Consider the following 20,315-nt stretch of genomic DNA (forward strand, 5'->3'; position numbering starts at 1 on the left):
CTCCCTTTTCTCATCTTGATCCATCTGGATGTATGAAGTGAGATCATTAGGACAAACAAGATGACAAAAGTAACCATCAAAATTTCGGTTTAAAAAGCTTCATTTCAGTGTTAATAAGACCTAAAATAGCATCAGATTTTTTTAATTCATTCCTTACACAGAGCCTAAAGATTAAATTGCTAGCATTAAGGATTCTTTTTGCATGTGGAAATGTTGCTGAAACTTTCTTTAGTTTTACACCTTATTTGATTATTTTTTTAATAAGCAATCATTTTATGTCAGTTAAAATGCTAACTAAAGCCTTCGTATACCAGATTTTGTGCTGTGCTTAGAGCACAATTTATTATGGCAATATAGGTCCTGCATGATTTTGTTTGACTCTTCAGTTCCACTTTGTGTTGTTGAAAGGTTGTTTTTACAGTTACCTATTTTACCTCTTAATCCTCACTGCTTTTTTGATAAATCCTCTCTGATTTTTTGTTTTTAACAAGCAATTTTTTTTTCTGTGCTGCTAACGCTCTCTCTTTTTGATTTTCTCGTTGAGCCTAAACCATCCATTTGGTTCATACTTGATAGCGCTGCCTGTTCATGCTCTTTACTATGTTAAAGCAACTTGGTTTTATGTAGTACTACTTAGAGATATTTATGGCACACTAGATCTGTTCTGTCTTTTTAGATTGCAATAATGTATTATCCAGCCTATTGCCAGTGATACAGCCTGGGTTGTGGGGTTTTTTTAAGAGGTTTGATTATTATGTCAAACTTACTTTGAGCAGTAACTATTGCACCTCCCAACACATGCATCATTTAAAATGTCCTTTAGTTTTTTTTTCTAGTAAGTTTTAAAATTCTCTTTAAAGACGCTGTTCTGGCATCCCAGCTCAGGTCTGTTAAGCCTCAAGGTAAAAATCCCCAAGGTGTGTTTTATGAGACGGTGAGGCATGGTCTGTCAGGTTTTTGAGTTCTTGCCGCTTTGTGGCTCTCTCTGGGAGAGTAGTGCCCTTTCATCTCCAGAGGCTTTGACATCAGATAAATGAAAAGCAAATCTAATGAGTGAGAAAAACACTGGAAAACAATGAACTTCAGAAGTAGAGATAAATGGCCAGAAAGCCGCTCTGAATTACTGGCAGTGTAAGCTTGTTCTGTGCCATGCTGTGCTTCTCTCTCTCTCTGGTTCACCCAAATGACTAACAGCGTTGGGACGATAGCCAGCATGAGAACATACCCCCATGCACTCATGATATCCTCCCATTCTCCTTATGTAAGAGTAGAAAGAAAATACATAGTTTGAAGTGTCTTTTCAGGCTGTCAGAACCGAAGAAACTTGCTACGCTCTTCTTTTTGTTGGTAAAACATGCTTTGAAGAAGAAATGATGCTTTGTTTTCCCCAACTCTTCACCCCCCAGCCCCAAAAACTGAGATTTGGTGTTCTGGATTCATGGATTTTGAAACAGTACTTTGCCACTTCGAGTTGCTTTTTTTCATGTTTGGGTTTTCTATCCTTGGACTGAAAAACAGAGGCAAGCATGATTGTGTGCAAGGCAGTTGTGTGGGAAGTACTGTGCAGTAACACAGTTTCTGAAGAACAGAAACAGAGAAACTAGGAATGCTGCAAAAGTACTTCAGACTTCCTCCAGCTGACTTCCTGTCCAAGAGCTTCATTGTAAGGTGCATCGTCCCTGATTTACACGAAAAAATAAATGAGGAAAAGTTTCATCTTCAGCTCTGTAGTTCAGGCCAGCTAGCATTCTCACGCAGAAAAACCCCAGCAGTTATCTAAGGTGCTCTGCCAGACGTGTTTGGAAGCTACTCAAGTTCAGAGAAGCTGAAATATTCGTGCTAACCAGGAAAATACCGTGTAAAGTATTTTATGTCTAAAGGCCAGCAGATTTAGGAAGCGAGATATTATGGCTGTCTGACTTAGAGCTTCTTTCAGCCCAGAAATCCAACAGTACCCTGGGCTGCATCCAAAGCAGCGTGGGCAGCAGGTCGAGGGAGGGGATTCTGCCCCTCTGCTCTGCTCTCCTGAGACCCCACCTGGAACACTGTGTTCAGCTCTGGGGTCCCAGCACAAGAAGGACATGGAGCTGCTGGAGCGGGTCCAGAGGAGGCCACGAAGATGATCGAGGGCTGGAGCACCTCTGCTATGGAGACAGGCTGAGAGAGTTGGCACTGTTCAGCCTGGAGAAGGGAAGGCTCCGGGGTGATCTTATTGCAGCCTTCCAGTACCTAAAGGGGGCCTACAGGAAAGCTGGAGAGGGACTTCTGACAAGGGCGTGTAGTGATAGGACAAGGGACAATGGCTTTAAACTGAAAGAGGGCAGATTTAGATTAGATCTAAGGCAGAAATGTTTCACTCAGAGAGTAGTGAGGCACTGGCACAGTTTGCCCAGAGAAGTTGTAGATGCCCCATCCCTAGAAGTGTTCCAGGCCAGGTTGGATGAGGCTTTGGGCAACCTGGTGTAGTGGAGAGTGTCCCTGCCCATGGCAGGGGGGTTGGAACTAGATGATCTTTGAGGTCCCTTCCAACCCAAACCATTCTATGATTCTAGTTGCTTGTTATGGGTTAGGTTGCGTGATGCTAACAAATTCTTCGTTACTCACAGTGGTGTACATAGTACTTGCACTTATTTGAATTATTATGAATAATATTTCATACTGTATTTTAAATATAGATGTTACTTAATGGCATTTGTTTTGAAACTGACATTCGTGCTAACTTATGTTCAGTGGTAGTTTTTCTGCAGTCCTTCATGCTCGTGATGCATGCCGCTGAAAACTGAGGCTTCTCGTACTTCTAAATGTAATGAAAGCTTTAATTATAAATTTTAGTGCAGAAGGACATCCCTGCTAAAATATTTCATGAAGATTACTCAATTCAGTTTTTAACTATGAAAAAATTTTCATATCTGTCTTCTCTATACTTCAAAAGAGCTAGATGATGATCTTATTTTGACTTCTAAATAACAAGCTTAATCTTGAAAGGAGACTTTGCAAAGAATGCTTGCTCTGCAGTCGTTCTCCCCACAGAATATTGGCAATGTTGGCTTTTTAGTGGTGTTCCGGAATGAGGCAAATCCTAACACATCACTCCTGCAATAAATATTTGTGTGCTAGAGGAGGTTTGAATTCCAGTTTGCAGAGAGTTGGGCTCAATTTAATTAAAAATGAGCATTGCTCCTGCATAATCTGATTCATTTCAAAGGTGAAATCTGTCCGAGCCAAGATAGCTCTCGTGCTCTGCCCCAGTAGATTTTTGGAAGGGGTTTGTGAGTAGGTCTAAGGATTGCTTTTCCTGTATGCTTACGTCCTGAGGTGAACAGAACTCCTGTTTTCAGGACGGACTGGAATTATTGCACAAATACTGACCTAAATATCGAACTTGGTGACATACTTACTCCAAATAGGTCACTTTTAGATATGCTGATTTAGCCTCAAACAGAATATTTTTAAAAGCTGGAAATGTGGTTTGTTCGTTAATATTGATAGTTCTATACCACAGTGCATTTCTTCCCTTTTACTTTCCAAATACTGGAGCCCTAATTAAGGAAGCTCAGAAGGAAAACAGCAACAACAACAAGACTGGTCCTTTGTGATCTAATATGTTCGTTCTCTTGCCAAATGTTGAAAAATAGGCTTATGCAACTGGGAGGGGGAGTGGTGGGGGAAGAAAGGGACATCTTTGTGGCTTTAAAGAATTTTGTCCGCCTAAAGTTGGCATGATGGTTCTGGGACCCGCACAATTACTTGGAGAGAAATTCTGGTGTGCCACTCTTTACTACTTGAATGTCAAATGCAGAAGGACAGGTGAAGAATGTGCAGCTAGCAGTGAAGAGGACATGATGAGGGCTTTCCTCATTTGCCACTTCCAACATGTAAAAAGCTACACCCTTAATGTAGCAGAAGAGAGGGAGGTTTTATGTATAAGGTGTTACTGAGTGGTGGAACTTGCTGTCGTGAAGCTTCTATTTGGGGTGCGGTGAGGAGCTCCTGCTGTTTGGCACTTGTAACAGCTAAACTTAAACGTTTTTCAGCATGCAAAGTGGCTGTGGAAGTGGTGACTGCTGCACAGCTCATGACATGGATGGTTTGGCTGGGGTAAAAAAGGTTATCAGTCCTCTGTGTTCCCAGGCACACAATTAAAACGGGATGTCAACGTCTGCCTCAGAAGCGGAGTATTGCAGAGCTTAAGCAGGGAAGTGTTACAGAATTTTATCTGCTTGGAAAGGGCGTGCATCGCTGGGCATGCCGAGACGGGTTACCTGGCCCCGCAGAACTTCTCCCCTCTTGGCTTTAGAAGAGCAGGAGGTGTGTCGACAGCTTCATGCAACAATCGTTCCCTGCTGTAGTGCTCCGTTCAGCCGGGCAGGTAAAGGAAGAGAGGTGAGAGACAAGGGCTATAAATAATGCACGAGTGCCTGTGCGTGGCCACGCTGTACGTGGAGATCATGGAATAGGTCGACGTGACCACGCTGTATGTGAAGATCATGAAATAGGTTGACGTGGCCATGCTGTACGTGGAGATCGTGGAATAGGTTGACGTGGCCACGCTGTACGTGGAGATCGTGGAATAGGTTGACGTGGCCACGCTGTACGTGGAGATCGTGGAATAGGTTGACGTGGCCACGCTGTACGTGGAGATCGTGGAATAGGTTGACGTGGCCACGCTGTACGTGGAGATCGTGGAATAGGTTGACGTGGCCACGCTGTACGTGGAGATCGTGGAATAGGTTGACGTGGCCACGCTGTACGTGGAGATCGTGGAATAGGTTGACGTGGCCATGCTGTACGTGGGGATCATGGAGTAGGTCGAGATGTACATGGACCATTGACTGCTCCCAGGCTGGGCTGCACAGCTGGGGCTGTTCAGTGGGGAATAAGCTGTTGTGTGGCACTGAGGTGCCAGGATTGGATTCGCACCTATATAAGAGAGATATTGAGCTCCTGGAGCGAGTCCAAAGAAGGGCAACTAAACTGGTCAAGGGGCTGGAAAATAAAACTTATGAGGAGCGGCTGAGGGAGTTGGGGCTGTTTAGCCTGGAGAAGAGGAGGCTGAGGGGAGACCTGATTACGGCCTATAAATACTTGAGAAAAGATGGTTGGGAGTTAGGGGAAGGGCTCTTTACATTAGTGATGGGTGATAGAACAAGAGGAAATGGGCATAAGCTTAGTCAGGGGAGATTCAGGTTGGATGTTAGGAAGTATTTCTTCTCTGAAAGGGTTGTCAGCCACTGGAATAAGCTGCCCAGGGAAGTGGTTGAGTCCCCATCCCTGGATGTGTTTAAGAATAGGGTGGATGAGCTACTTGAGGATATGGTTTAATGGGGATTAGGGATGGTTGGACTCGATGATCTCTAAGGTCTTTTCCAACCTAGAAATCTATGAAATCTATATGCGAAAGAACCCCCCTGTTTAAGATATAAGGAACATCCAAAAACAGATCCTTGATTTAAAAACGATCAAACTTAAGAATTTTCTCCTTCGTGCCTTTGTATTTTGCCTTCCCTGTTTCATTCACCTTTGTCTTCAAGACTGCAGTGGAAACTGGTCGTCTGTGGTGTTCCAGACGATGCTAGCCTGCTGTGAAAATGGAGAGACTAAATTATGATGTCAGTGCACATTATGTTTTAAAAGTGCTAAAAATAGCAAGAATAGCGAATTCAAGGGAGAAGGGCGTGCTGCCAAATTGGTCTTATTCCTTTCATGTCAGTGCAGAATGCTCTCCTCTTCCGTTTATTTGCACCATGAAACTAGCAGGAAATAACAACAGATTTGGATTTAGTTTACACTGTGCAAGTAAGTGATGCAGGAGCCTCTACAGCAGTAGTCTCCATCTTCCCTCAACTTGTGTAGCAACCTACCTGATGCAGCAGTGCAAAATTAATTTTTTTTCTCTAAAGTTACCTAGTTCTGACCAGCTGCCTCAGTCTTCTAGCTATTTTTTTCAGTACAAGTTTGATGACTGTGTTGAGAGACTGTGTTGTGAGGTGTGAGTCTGAACCGTGTGAAAAGGATGAAGCTGATCTGTGACTCCAGTAAGATGAGTTTTATTTCTGCTGAGGAAAAAAGGTCTGAGTTCTGACTGCACACAAGCTTGATGTTACAGACCATGTTTATGTAAATAAATTCTATAGAATTTAAAAATTAATTACTGGACTTGATGACAGTGCTGCAAATATATTTCCACAATAAGAGACCAAGATGATCTCTTGTTGTGGAAATATATTTGATCGTCTTCACCCTGAGGGTGGTGAGGCACTGGCACAGGTTGCCCAGAGAAGCTGGAAGTGTTCAAGGCCAGGTTGGATGAGGCTTTGGGCAACCTGGTGTAGTGGAGGGTGGCCCTGCCCATGGCAGGGGGGTTGGAACTAGATGATCTTTGAGGTCCCTTCCAACCCAAACCATTTTGTTGATTCCATGATCAGCTTGTGCAAGTGTTTCACAGAAACGGTGCTGAGGAAGTGCAGTGAGCAACAATTGAGCATTACTGATTAGAGATGTACCTGCTTTTCAGCTGTGCTTCGTCCGCCTTTGAGCTAGTGAGGGATAATCAACTATGAGACTGCCTTTTCCTTCAGCACAGAAGATTCTGCTTGTTGATGGAAGTGATGGGTAATAAGCCGTGTCCACTTGTGCATATAGCTCCATCTTTATTCCAGATACTGCCAGATGCTAACGTCTCACTTTCTCCTGGTTGACCATGCCTGATATGAGAAAGACTCAAGTGCAGATACCAACTTCAGTGTGGAAAACAGACTTTGCAGAGCTTTTTAATGCAAAATATGTCCTTCAGTCTGTAAAGAAGGTATAAAGACACTAGTCACATGGGTAAATTAACCCTACATTGTACATGCCTTGGCTTGCCCGCTAGCCAATTGACCTGTTTCATATGTGTTTCTAAATACTACGATGAGCTGTAATGCCCTTACAGAGTTCATCTCTGCAGGGATTTTTATTACCAAACCTCAGTTTTCTCTAGAGACATTAACGACAGGCTTTTCTAATGTTTACTGCTCAGAACCAGCTTGGAATACCTTCTTCCAAAGCTTTGACTGCAGAGCAGTGCCAATGATAAGTGTGGGGAAAAATCGTATGCAAGGATAAAATAGTTTATTCTAATTTATTTGGGATGTTGCTTGTTACAGTGCTGCAAATTTATACTTTAGAGTCACACGATACAGAATCTCCTCTCCAGGTGTTTTAGTCTCCTAAGCAATGGATATCCCACTTTTGGAGGAAAACTATAGAGGACTTTACCTTAGTTTTCATAAGATCTGAATTTCTAGATAAGTATTTTTGCTTTTACCTTTGGGTGTTGGTTATTACCTTTGGTAATTCTACAGAGAAGTGTTATGCACAACAAACACACTGTTCGTGTTGCAGTTAGGAGTTTCTGACGTTTTCTTGTAACTTGGTAGGCTTAGTCCGTGTGTTTGAATGTACCATGGTGATTCTGGGCTACCATGTTTATGTGTGTGTTGGGGATAGGTTGGTTGGAGGTTAGGGATGTGCTGGTTGCTGAAAGAGTGACCATGCAGTTGTTGTTTCTTATGCCAGTAGTGCTTGGAAGCTTGAAAATGAGTCTTTATACTGGTATGACTTAAAAATGAGTTTAAAAATGCCAACATCAGTGACATCTTCTGAAAATAGCCTTTAACCAAATCCAAGGCTCTGCAAAAACCGTGTTTTCTTTGAGGATAACTACCCAGGTTTCCTCACATTTGTGAGACTTAAGAAGTGCCATTAGCCTGTTTGCAACTGTTGATCAGCATCTAGTGAAGAAGAACCAACCCTGAAAGATTTTCTCATTTTTCAGTGGGGCTTTTTTTGAGCGGATCCTTGCCTACAGGAAACGTGATGACTCTTAAGTTTAGTATCAGGAAACCATTTTTTCCTCTAATACCATAAAATGACAATATTGAGATAATGCTTTCTCTAAAAATAGATCCCTACAAATAAACCCACAGCTTCCTTTTAGCAGTGATTACAAGTTATTTGAACATAAACCTCTGGTTTCCGTGCGGAACTTGACTTCCTTTTTTGTGTGTATGCGAAACCTTCAATGTTTGGGACCTTGGCTCTGCAGTCATATCTGGTCATTCTTGCAGTGGGTGGCTTCTTGTCATCTCAAGTCTGAGAGCAGAAGATTGGGCAATGCAAACTTGAAGCCAGTTTTGTTTCTCTTTCGATGATAACACTCGAAAGTGTTCTTCCTCCTCTTTCCCCACAAAACCTACTACTTTGCACCTTTTGTTGTTAGAGATTAGTTAATGTTCTGGAAATGAACTTCTGAGTGTGTTTCGTTGTAGTCTCTCTCTTAATGGCTCGAGAGGGAAGCTTGGTGTTTTGGCTCAGCTGGTTAGTTTTCCATGTCAAAATAGTTCGGCTGTTTCCAAAGTGGTGTAATTGGTGACTTCAAGCTTTTCTCTTAATTTCTCTTCAAGCCAAACTGTAACTTCACTGTTTTATTTTTTTCTTTTTCCTTGCTGAAATTTAGGGAGCCTGTGGTCCTTGTTTTGGACTTTCTGCCTTCAGTTAACAATACAGTAGTTATTGAAGTGTTGCAGCCAAGAGTGAGAACGGAAAACCAGGTATCGCCCACACATCTGGAATAGCTTTCAAGTAACGTCTTTTGAAACCTCTAAATCAGGTTCTGATATTATTGAAGCTGAATTTGTGCAGGTCTTGCATAAATACAGGAAAGCATCACTGTGGCTTACAGCTAGAAGCTTGGTAAGATGTCACAGATGTTACCTTCTAAGGTGTGTTCAATCCAGGAGGATCCCAAAGTGGTTTCAGTAATCTCTGGGGTTAGAGGGCTGAGAGTTGAGCAGGGGAATATAACTTTGCTCTTAATGAAGCTCAGGGAAACTAAGTGTTTGTGGTGAGCAGATCCCATGAGGCTGGAGGGGATTGCAGGGACTGACATTGCACAATACTTTGGTGTGTATAAGGTGATAATTGAGCTGGTCTTGAAATGGAATGTCTCTGAACACTGAGACCTTATCCAAGCAAAGTCTAGCAAGGAGGTAAAAAGGAGAGGAATTAATAGCAAAAAACTGATTAGAGGGATTTTTGGTCTCCTTAGGCTGCTTCTGTAGTCAGTGGGGAAGGAGGAAGGTTTCCAGGGAGAAGAGGGAATGAGCGCTGGAGACGAGTTTTAGGCCCTGGGCCAGTAGAGCTGTATTCATGATTGTTTGTATTATAAAACACTTGGGTCAGAAGGCCTTTCTGAGATACTGTGAAATAATGGCATGAAGAGAGAGTTCATCTCACTGTAGAATTAATCCATACGATGCAGCTGTGTGGGAGAACCTAGGGTCAGAAACTGAGGACCTAGCATAAGCTCTTATTTAAAATAAATGAGCAAAACCCCACAACCCTCTCCACGTGGGACCGGGGAGACTCAGAGAGTGAACATCTATTGGAAGTCTTGCTGGCAAGACGCTGAAATGTATAGTAAATGCTGAAAGAAGGTCTTTGCTGGAGGGCTGCTGGTTGGGAAGTCTGCTTGTTGGCAGTACAGCAGCTTGTCTGGATAAAAAACTAAGTCTAACACAAGTTGTAAAAAGAAAAAGGGGTGCTTCTCAATTTTTGTGAGGCTGTCGCCTGCTTTGCAATATTTACAGAGGAACTGTCTTCAGTCAAACTGTTGTAACTGTCCCCGCTCCACCAAATGGAGATTCACATGTTTGAATTATAAGTAACTTAATGCTACAGCTAATTACTGTCCTTTAACTCCAAGTTGCATCTTAAGCTTTGTCCTTGCAGGGATCTTATCAGTGTGAGCATCCCAGCGTGGCCACCACCAAGGTAACAGTGTTGATACCACTCCCTATGTGATATTGATACCAGCACCTGATCTGTAAAAAAAGAGCACTTTTCCTCCTGGAGGAACAAAAATACTCATATTCTGGCAATGACTTCAGATAGTACCAAACATTTCCAAAAGACAGATGATAAGTGTCACTTTTTTTGACAAATTCTCACTTGCAAGATCTCAGTGCTAAACCCGAGACACTGACTTTCACATCTAAGAAATTTCTTCTGGACTCTCATCACGAAGGGTAAAGGAGCACAACAACTGCTTCATTACCACCACGGTGCCCCCTCCCCACGCACGTTTGCTACTCCTGCTTTGCACAAGGGCCAAAAGTAGAAGTGAGCTGTTTCTGCGTGCTACATAAATCTTTGTTCAGAGCTAAGGAAAGGAGAGCAGGGACAAGATAAGTAATCTTGGTGCCCCGAGTCTCCCTGGCATGAGGTGTTTGTACCAGCAGCTGTTGGCTGCATCACCAGCAGAGGAGAGGTGGGACGAGAAGCACGTGCCCTGTGGATGCTCCTGCCCTTCTTCGTCTTAGGAGGCAATTTTGGCTTTTACCTGTGGCATCGCCTCTTGAGTTTGAATCTGAGCAGCGCGCTTTCAAGCCTCTGCTGAGTTTTGTCTTTTCTTTGCAAGGCCCTCACCTTGAATTAGCCTGCACCTAATTCACAGTTTGGAAGGAAACAAAAAGGAGAGGCCAGAAAAGCCGTTCCCTTGTCACCCTTTGGACTGCGCCTGCTTTAGAAGCTGTCATTTAAAAAGGAAAATATATGGCTTTAAAGAAAAACCTTTTTATTTATTTTTTCCACTCTTTCATGAAGGTTTTTGGTGTTAATTTGTTTACCAGTCTGGACATTTCCTCAGCTCTTGACTGTGGCTGAGGGCACTGGTGTTTGCTGGCCGTGGAGTTCAGCTCAGCGGAGGGGGCCTCTCTGCCGAGCGGGGCTTTGATACTCGAGCAGAAAGGAGGATTAGGATTTGGAGCAAGGTTAGTTCCGAGGTGAGGAGAACCTCTTTGCTCTGAGCAGTTAGTTTAGATGTTTCACGCGTGCGTGTCACTGTTTAGTGAAGCCGTATGCAGGTATTGGAGGGATGTGATGGTTATCAAACTGTTTAAAAACAAATCCTAAAGGAGAAAAATTACATGGCCCTTGTGTGAGCATGCCTACAGCAGGTGTAATTAAACATGGTTAACTCAGTGCAAACAGTCTGGGAATTTGGCTGCCTCTACAGTGTGGGCTGTTTAGTTGTTTTCATTGTCTTCTGTAAGTCCTAAATAGTAATTTCTTATCTGAATAGAGCTGTAGGGAATGGGATGAGGGTAAACAGGAAAAAGGCATAATTAGGTTTAAATTTGCACCACAGGTCACACCAAAAGATGTCCTTGTGTAAACAAGGCTCGTGTTTGTCCATCCAGCTGGGTTCAGCTGTGTCCATTGCTGACATCCATTGTCAGCAACAGATCATTTTTGTAGTGTAGCCAAGGCTTTAACACAAAGACCGTAATCAGTCTTGTTGCGTAGCTCGGTGACAGAGGTGGCATTATACTGAGAGACAAAGCAAAGTGGTTTTTTAGCCCTGTGTATCAAGATGAGACAAGAATATTGGTCGATACAAGTATTTTTTCTGTATTTTTGTTGCCAGCTGCTTAAGATTTATAGTGAACCCATACAGTACTTTCACAAGTCTTGAAATGCTGTTTCCTTTTTAAAATGATGATAAAGAAAATTAAAATCGAAATACCTTGGCAAAACCTTTTTTATTTAAGGTACTGCTGGCTTTTGTGGATCGTCGTTTATACATAAAAGTACTATTGTGACACAAGTAACACATGTTTAAAAGTGAGTTTTCATTTTTTTGGAAAACTCCTAGTTCTTTGCCAGATGTGCAGCTCTTAAGTGGGGAGTAGCAGAAGGCGTACTGCCTGAGGTGGGGGGGAGAGCTCTCCAGCAGCGTTATTTGTAGTTCTATTTGCAGAATAAAGCTGCATTTTATTGCTACTGGGGGAAAATTAAAAGCACGATGACAGCTTTTTTGATGTTTCCAGTGGGTAGATCCAGGGCCCTTTGTAGTGCATGTGCTATAGCTGTATACCGCTGTTTTGAAACTGCACTTCAGTATGCCATACTCACATGGAGACTGAAAAAAAAGAACTTAAAGCACTCTAGGCCAGGGCTGCATAACTGAGGTTGCAACAGGAACAGGAAAAAAGTCTTCCGTTGGACTTTGTGGTTTGATGTGCAAAGTGAATTTGGCCTTACCCCATTACTACTCCAGTATTACAATGGGAGATGTTGCAAGACAGTGATTGACCATAAAGTGTTCAAAAATTCTATCCAGGGAATGGAGAAAGCTGCATGTTTCAGCTTGTTTCTTTATATTTTCATTATTCAAAATCCCTACTGAAAAGCGGACTTCAAAAAGTTCAGAATCTTGCTACTCTGCTGTCAAACTGTTGCATGTCTTGCTTGTCTGGCAAAGACAGGCATTGACTCTACAGCTTATGCGTAACTGAGAGGGTGTCATACACCATCTTCCAAGAAGGTCATTGCCCCAGCCATTCCCCCATGTTGTTTGTACTGGAAATGCAACAGGGATTTCATCTGAGAACAAGTGTTAAGGATGTATGCAGTTCAGGATGTGATGAGAAGTCGTATCAGAGGGGTTGGTCTGGACAATGGCTGCTGCTTCTTGTGAACTGTACTGCTCGTGGTTTTATTTGTATGTATGTATGGAAAGCATATAAACCAGTTCTACTTTTTAAGTTTTCCAAAAGAAAACACCAAAGAAGCCCTAATGAGCTTCGGTGCAGGTTCCATATGTATCTAGAAAGCCTTTCCCTCTAGCATTGCTACTACGCTGACTTTCTTCACTATTTTTGTTGCAGCACAGGTCTGTTGAGCCCAGCCCAGGTAACTTGTTGGGGTATTTATTTACAGCAGATATCATGGTTTTATTTCTTTTTTCTTCCAGTGGAAACCCGACTTTCAGCAGATAACGTCCCTTCCTCCAGATGCTTTTTATTCTTTGACTGTAAGAGATATTCTAGTCAGAGTTTTCGTGCCCTTTATCAGCTTCTCTCTGCAGTGATTCCCCACAGTGAGTCGAGGAAACCCAGTGCTTTATTAAAAACTGGATCATCTTTTAGAAAAATGCTTTGCTCTTAATCAACAATAGCACACACACACATGCACGGTCTTACTGCATTTAAGTCAATTGAAGACAGTTGCAAGATTGAAATATCCCTTTATTGTTTGATTTGGGAACAATATTGTTTCAGAATTTCAGTGCTGAACTTCAAAAACAGCTGATGAAAGTTTTCGGTGAACCAAAGAAAGTATTGTTAAGATTATGTTCTCCTTTGTCACTCTTCCTTGTTTTTCATCTAGTTCCTCTATTCTTTGGGAGTTTGTTACAGAACAGTATTGAGCAATGATAAAAGTCTTTATCCCTGGCTATGGGAATAACTGTTTATATGAGTATTCCTTCTAACAACTCAGAAGTTAATTCTTAGAGTACTGTTTTGCTAACAAAAAAGACTTTAATAAAATCAGATGTTACAGAACTAACGCCTTTTAAAATGGGGTTTTAACTTTTACAATTATCCATCTGGTAGAGGCATCGTTCAGTGTATGTCATTTGCATGAAAAGCTTAACTAAATTCTTCGTATCACAAAGTGATTCCTTTTTTAAAAAAAAAAAGCAACCAACAAGCAAACAAAAAATAACCAGAACATATAACTTGTAAAAACAAAGTTATGTTTAACAGGATTTTTTTTTTTTCCCCCCATAGGGCTTGATGATTTTAAGAAAGGATTTGCATCCTTTTTGGAGACGAGAGTAGAATTTGGATTTGACTACTTTATCATAGTTCAGGCTCAGAGTTGCCAGTACTTTAGATATTTTTAGAGTAACATGCCTTGCTAAGCACTGCTGGGTTGCTTATTACTGTTCCTGTCACATTCCAAACAAGTAGTTGGAGCAACAGTGTGTGGAAGCGTTACACCTGAAAATACACATTCTGCTTTTTAATTTAATGGGTGTCAGCACTTCTTCATCTCTCGTGTTTCAGTGTGATGAGAACCATACTGATAAACCACGATAAACAGACTGAATACCTAGCTTTCAGAAATTATTGCTCAGAATAGCCTATGAATAATTTTTGTCTAATAGTACAAAGGGCAGAAAAATAGTAGCTACAGTAACAAAAGGACTGAACTAATTGAGTAACAAAAATTTGAGCTTTTTAATGGATGTGGGAGGACTGGATTATTAATGGTCATATTAGAGAATAACACTGCACCGTCTGTTCCTCTCCAAGCTTATGGCTGTGTGTTTGTAATAGAGACCACTTATCCTGAGGCCTGTGTAGCTTGCATTGGAGAGGAAAAAAAGGAAGAAAAAGCTCCTTGGCCTTCCTTTCAGTGGCAAGCTACTTCATTTATGCCAGCAAAACCTGACATGTCTAAGTTCAGGGCACTTTATGGCAAGGGCTGTATCTCTGCCCAGAGGTTGGGGAACGTCTTCTTCATCAGAGTTAGAAGCCCTTACAGACTGTCACTGGGCATTGATTATGAATTTGTTGGATTTTTTTTTCCGCTTTTTGTTCCTTAGACGTGATGTTTGTACTTCCAGACTCCTAACATGAGGCCAGTAAAAGTGCCAATGATAAAATGAAATGATTGCTTCTCTTGCAGCGAGCAGATGACAGAACACATAACCGTTTGAGCAATGTTTGTGCAGTCCCAGAAGTCTAAAATAGCAGTCAAGTTGTTTGCTTCTCCTCCTTTGATCTAAGCCATGCCTGCTCTAACACCACCTCTCATCCTTCTAGCATTGGACCCCTCCTCCTTGCCCACCATCCTCACTGTCTTGTGCTACTGTGTGGTCGGGCTTTGTCATGTAGCTAGCTCCATGACTCCCCTTTATGAAAGGATATTTTTAATAGTATTGGACAGAAAATATAAGAATTCTACATTGCAGTGGTGTTTTGAGGTTGTTTTTTTTTTTTTTTGTAAATAAAGAATAGTAAATAAGTAAAGCAGCAGGATGTAGTTCACCCAGCTGTATCCTAGAGATTTGGTAAGGGGCAGAGTTGCTTTTACTTGAATTTGTTGCCTCTAGGTCTCTATGGAATGATTGGAATGATGCAAAGGATATGTAGTACTAGATGGTATGATTTCTTCAGCCTCTATGAGACTGTATGTGTTTTACCTTCCCCTTTCTGGAAAACAGTGGTAAATCTCCAAATTTCAGTTTTGTTTTTGTCACATTTTTAACACTCTTTGAGGGTTTTCTAATTAATTGAGAAGAGATGAGTGCTTTGCTGCTGTGATATTTTACTCTGCAGTAAGATATAAGCAGGATCACTCTTTCTTCTGCCATTTAATACCTGCTTTTGACCCTTGAAATCGAGACAGGGTGATATGGGACTGTTGTCCCTTCGCCTCTCCCCACTTGGGTGTACAGACCAGTCATGCAGCAGTGTAGAAGACTTTTCTGCTCTATGTTTTTGCTGCTGCCACTTGCTAACTGAATGACTAAACTGAAGTTTGTGTCAAATCTCTTATCTTTTTCTTCTGGTCGTAGAGTATCACACAACTTCATTGATGAAGATGAGTCATTTTCACTTACTAGTTTGACAAACCTTTGCGCTTTCCCCTTGCTAGCCATGTGTGGACCTGTTTTTTAAGCAGTGAGGCAAAGCAAGAGATCATGGCTTGACTTGCAGCAACGATGCAAACCGTGTTAGATCAGGTGTATGTGCCCACACTGACTTCTGCTGTGCTTAAGAGCAGATTATCTCGAGTTGGAAGGGGGAGAGGATATGTTCTTGTTTTATTGCGATATTAACGTATTGGTGTATCTCTTGACTTCCAGGTTGCATCACAGCGCATAAGCTCAGTGGATCTTTCATGCTGCAGCCTGGAGCACCTGCCTGCCAACCTGTTTTATAGCCAAGACCTCACTCATCTCAATTTAAAGCAGAACTTCCTGAGGCTAAACCCTAGCCCGTCCACAAGTAGAGCGCTTAGTGAATTACAAAGGTAAAGTGATACGGTTCTACTGGTCTTCCTCTGCCCTTGGAGCCAAGCAACCGCTGGTCTGCAGGAACTTTCCTAAAAAATTACTACCTCCTCTTGTGGAGGATTGGCCTGGCTGTAGCGCTTCAGAATTTGGGTAACTCTGTGTGTTAAAAACAGACGAGCTTTCATAAGAAACTTAATGTTTTTGTTGTAAATAGCAGACTCTTTTCAATCCAAAATGCAGTTTTCAGGATGTGTTGTTTTTAACTACATACTGAGGCCAGACTGTAGTTCTTCCATCTTTGACTCACGTGAGTGAGTAGGAGTTGGTGAGCTGCCCATCAAAGGGATGCATTCTAGGTAGGAACACTACTACGTGTGACTTGACTTAGAAGTTTTTTCTTACCCCCAAGCAAAGAAAACCCTTATTTAGTAAATTCAGCCTGATTCTTGTCCTCTTTCTACTCTGCTCAACCGAAATTCTTCTTTTCTAGTATCTGTGACCTTCCAGTTGTTCTTTCCACTGCAGCTCACCCGAGAACGTAACAAATGGGTAGACAGGCGCACGATCGGTGATCTGAATGATTTAGTGTCTGTGCCCTGTGGAATCAGAAGGCTTTCTGTATTCGGACAGATGAACGTTTCCATACCGAATTATATTCAGCTGTGATTTTAATTTCAGTGGTAACTGAATTGCAGAGTACCTCAGGATTATATTTGTGGATGGTCCTGTTCAAACGAAAGGTTTTAAACCACATTTCTAAATCCCTTCCTCTTTGAAAAACAACTGAAAAATACAAGATGGATTATGCGGGCTGTTGTATTTTTATGTAATTCCAATTTTGTTCTGGAAAAACAAAAAATTTGGCATAATGGAAGATGAATGAACCCAGCAGGTCTGCTTCACAAACAAAGCAGGCAGTGATTCCAAGAGCTTGTGAACACAGTCTGGAGAGGAATACTGGATTAAATGTTCTGTGAATGTCAGTATAAGTCTCCAGCTAGCAAGTGGAATTTTAGCCTAAGTTAGGTGATAAACATGGACAAATAATGAAGGTCTTTATTTTAATGATTTTTTTTATCATTTTTTCTTTTTAAATACCAGAAAGTGTAAAGGAGATGCTTGATTATGTTTTGTCCATATGCATACAGCTAATTCTGTTTGGGATTAGAAAGTGTTTATAAATAATGCGATGGTGTGTTCGATGTTGCCTTGGTACTGCAGTTGTAGGAACAGCTGAAGAGTTTTGCTGAAAGTTAATAAACTCTTAAAATACTTCTCGCCAACGTGAGCATGAACGTGCAAGAGTGAAAGAGTTCAGGTGACCAAATAAAACTCTTCTGTTTTCTGGGATTCTGCATCAGGAAAATCCGGAGAAGTGGCATATACCTGAGGTGGCACAAAACTGATTGTCTTGTTCTTCTGAGAGCTGGTCCTGTTCTGTCGGTGACTAGCAGCCTGCTGTGCCTCCGTTGCTTTGAGCGTGTCGAGAAGGCACGGGAACGTCTGTGAACTTCTGGAGAGAAAAAAAAAAAAAATATTAGGAAGGCTACAGGGTAGTGTTTCAGTGGATCAGAGCCAGTGCCTCGCGGACTTGGTGCCGACCTTCCCTTTGCCACTGCTGATGTCCTCCAGCTGTGTCTTCATCCATCACAGGTGGCATCACCCAGGCAGTGAGGAGCAGGAAGCCGCTGTTCCCATTGCTGTGCCAGTGGGAAGGGCTGTGTGAGGTGGTGGCTCCTGCAGAGGGTTGGGAAGAGCAGTGCTACATCCATTCTCTCTTGCCTCCCAACAGCAGCACGAGCCTGGCTCTGGAGTGCTCTCCCAAGCCATGCTTCTTTCAGCCCTAAGAAATGCAGTCCCAGCTTCTCCTCTTTAGGATGGGGAAAACTTGAGTTTTACTTGTGCTGCCAAAAAACTTTGAGCCAGCTCGACTGCTACTGTAAGTCTGCTTTTCTGTAGTGAGTAAATACACAAATGTCTAGCAAGAAGGGAACACTGCATCTTTTTGAAATTATTCGTGAATCTCAGTGTGTGCAAAGGAAGGGAAGCTCAGTCATTCCTGGGAACACAAGTTGTTATTTGTCTGATTTTTTTTTTTTTTTTTTTCTTTTTAATCCAATTTCATAAAACCATTTTCAGATCTTTTGGGGGTTACACGAGGTAAAACTTGACCGGATAAACCGAGAGTCTTTTTTTGTTCCCCTATGTTCTTTCAGACCACTGCAAGGCAAGTACAAAATCTCTGCTGTTTGGATTTGGTGCTGTTGGCTTTTATATGAAATTCTCAGTTGCTAAATTGCAGCCGCACATAGGGCACAGCACCAGTGAGTCAAGCCCAGAAGTATTTAAGGCTCCAAAATAATCCATATGCTTGGATGTTGTGAACAAAACGTGTTGGCATTTATATCTACCCTTCCTGGTACAATTTTTCCATTAAAATCTGGTTAGCATGGCAGTCTTAGGAAGATTTGTCTTGCTATAAGCAGCTCTTGGTGGTAGCTGCTCCTCTTAATGAATCACTTTAGGTAGTAATTTAACAAATGCTCATGAATGCTGGATCTCAGAGCAAGAGGTATGTCAAAGAGAAGAAAATACCAACTTTTCAGCTACCCACTGAGTAGACTTAAAAGCATCTGGGTCATAGTAATGAGATGCTGGCGTATGCACTGACTTGACAGGTACAGTCAGGAACAGACTGGGAAAAAAAAATCAAGAATCCCTACTTTTGTTTTTGCAGTTACTTCTTTCAGTTGTTAAAATAATGTAATTTATTGTATTTCTGAATAAAATATTTAGTCCTGCTCAGTACCTGGCGTAAGTGAAAAATCTTCCATCTCAGGAACTACGTTGCTGGTAGCGTATGAAGGTTTAGAGGTGTAGATGCACTTTTTATCCTGGTAGCTGCACTTTCACTTGCTTTATTGTCCACTCAAAATTTAAGTTCTGTTGCTGTAGATACTCCACAGCTGTGGAGTACAGTACTGTTACTTCTGTAATTGAACTGTCTGAATGTTGAAAGGTGTATACAGCTACCTGTATTTTTTTTTCCTACTTACCAGGAAATACATATTTCATACTACATAGAAAACTAGGCAGTCTGAAAATTCATCTGTGTTGAAAAAAGAGCACAGCAAATTTTGGTACTTGTGATCCCTTACAGTAGCTTTTTTTTTTTTTTTAGATGATAGGAAAGGCTATTTCTCTTTTGGGGGAGAGAGGAAATTCCCCAGTTAAAAGATTGCTCAGCTGTTGCACTATTAGAAGCAGCTGATGTGTCTTGTGATAATATTCCCCTCGAGTCAGAATTTGCCTTAAAGCCCTTGGTGGTTTCGCTCCTGTATACTGCAAATAGAGTGATTGCAGACGTTCTGTTGTCTTAAGTTGTCACGAATTCTATTGCTTACGCTGTTTTAATGTTGGTTGGTGGATTTTATTTTTTTTTCCTAACGATAAAGTGGAGATTCATACGTACACTGTGTTCCCAAACCTCACTATCCTCTTATCTACAATGCAGCTTCACAGCTCTCGTTCTGAAAGGCAAACAAGAGTTGAGGCTTGCTAGTTTTGCAGAGTACTATCGCTCTAGGTTCGAAGCAAATGAATAAACCATAGTCTGTACTGTGGCTCTGCTTCACTGGGCCAAGCACACTTTATGTTTATACCTAATTGTTTCAGTCAGCGCTGGTGGAAAAAACTGTTGGCATCAAGAATACTGTTTGCTTGTTAATATTGAAAAGTAAGTTGTCAGTATGTGGATTTTTAATATAAGCCTGTTGCAGATTAAAAAAAAAAAAACAAAGGAGAAAGAAAGAGGGGATTTAATAAACCACAAAGTTTGTTTTAACGATAAACAAAATTGTGCTTGCCAGTTTTATCTGAAGAACAAGTTGTTATTCTGATTGTGGTTGTTAATTATTAACAGTGATTATATGGATTTTTATCTTAAGATCAGTTGATATCTCTTCTCTCCCAGAGCCTCTTTAGAAATCAACAGTCTCTCTGGCAATTCAGCTGAAACCCTTCTGGACTGGTTCAGCTGAACTCGAAGGTGCATCTATAGGGTATGAGATAGATGAAGTTGCATCTATCTCATACCCTATAGATGAAGGTAGGAGGACTTTGTACCTTCAGTCCTTCATGAGATGAAGGACCCTGAGGTGTTGGTGCAATTGTTTCTGAAATCCCTTGCCAGTTCCAGCTGTTGGACAGCTGTTTCTATCTGAAAGTGCAGAATGTGGGAGGTCCTCAAGCTAAAGCCTCCTTATGAACCCATCATGCAGTAAGTAGGTAATTCGAAATGCTCAGAGAACGCTTAGGTTCCCAGACAGCGAGGGGGGACGGTGCCAGCAACCCGTCTGAACCCAGCAGGCAGGCTTGCTGGAAGTCACAGTGAGGTGTAGTTTGATTCTGGCTTGTTCCTGGAGGTTGAGGAGCAGGGAAGAAAGTCTCCAGCCTGCCACTT

General features: G+C 41.8%; 1 protein-coding gene across 1 annotated transcript in view; it reads left to right on the forward strand.

The window, feature by feature from the left end:
• PHLPP1 (PH domain and leucine rich repeat protein phosphatase 1) overlaps positions 1 to 20,315 on the forward strand; it is a 146,386-nt gene that overhangs the window by 82,269 nt on the left and 43,802 nt on the right. Inside the window, exon 4 of the mRNA XM_086608960.1 lies at positions 15,704 to 15,870. Coding sequence (XP_086465086.1) covers positions 15,704 to 15,870 — 167 coding nt within the window. The remainder of the gene's footprint in view (positions 1 to 15,703; positions 15,871 to 20,315) is intronic.

This window comes from Tauraco erythrolophus, chromosome 3 (assembly GCF_009769465.1).
Source record: "Tauraco erythrolophus isolate bTauEry1 chromosome 3, bTauEry1.pri, whole genome shotgun sequence".
Classification (NCBI taxonomy): Eukaryota; Metazoa; Chordata; class Aves; order Musophagiformes; family Musophagidae; genus Tauraco; species Tauraco erythrolophus.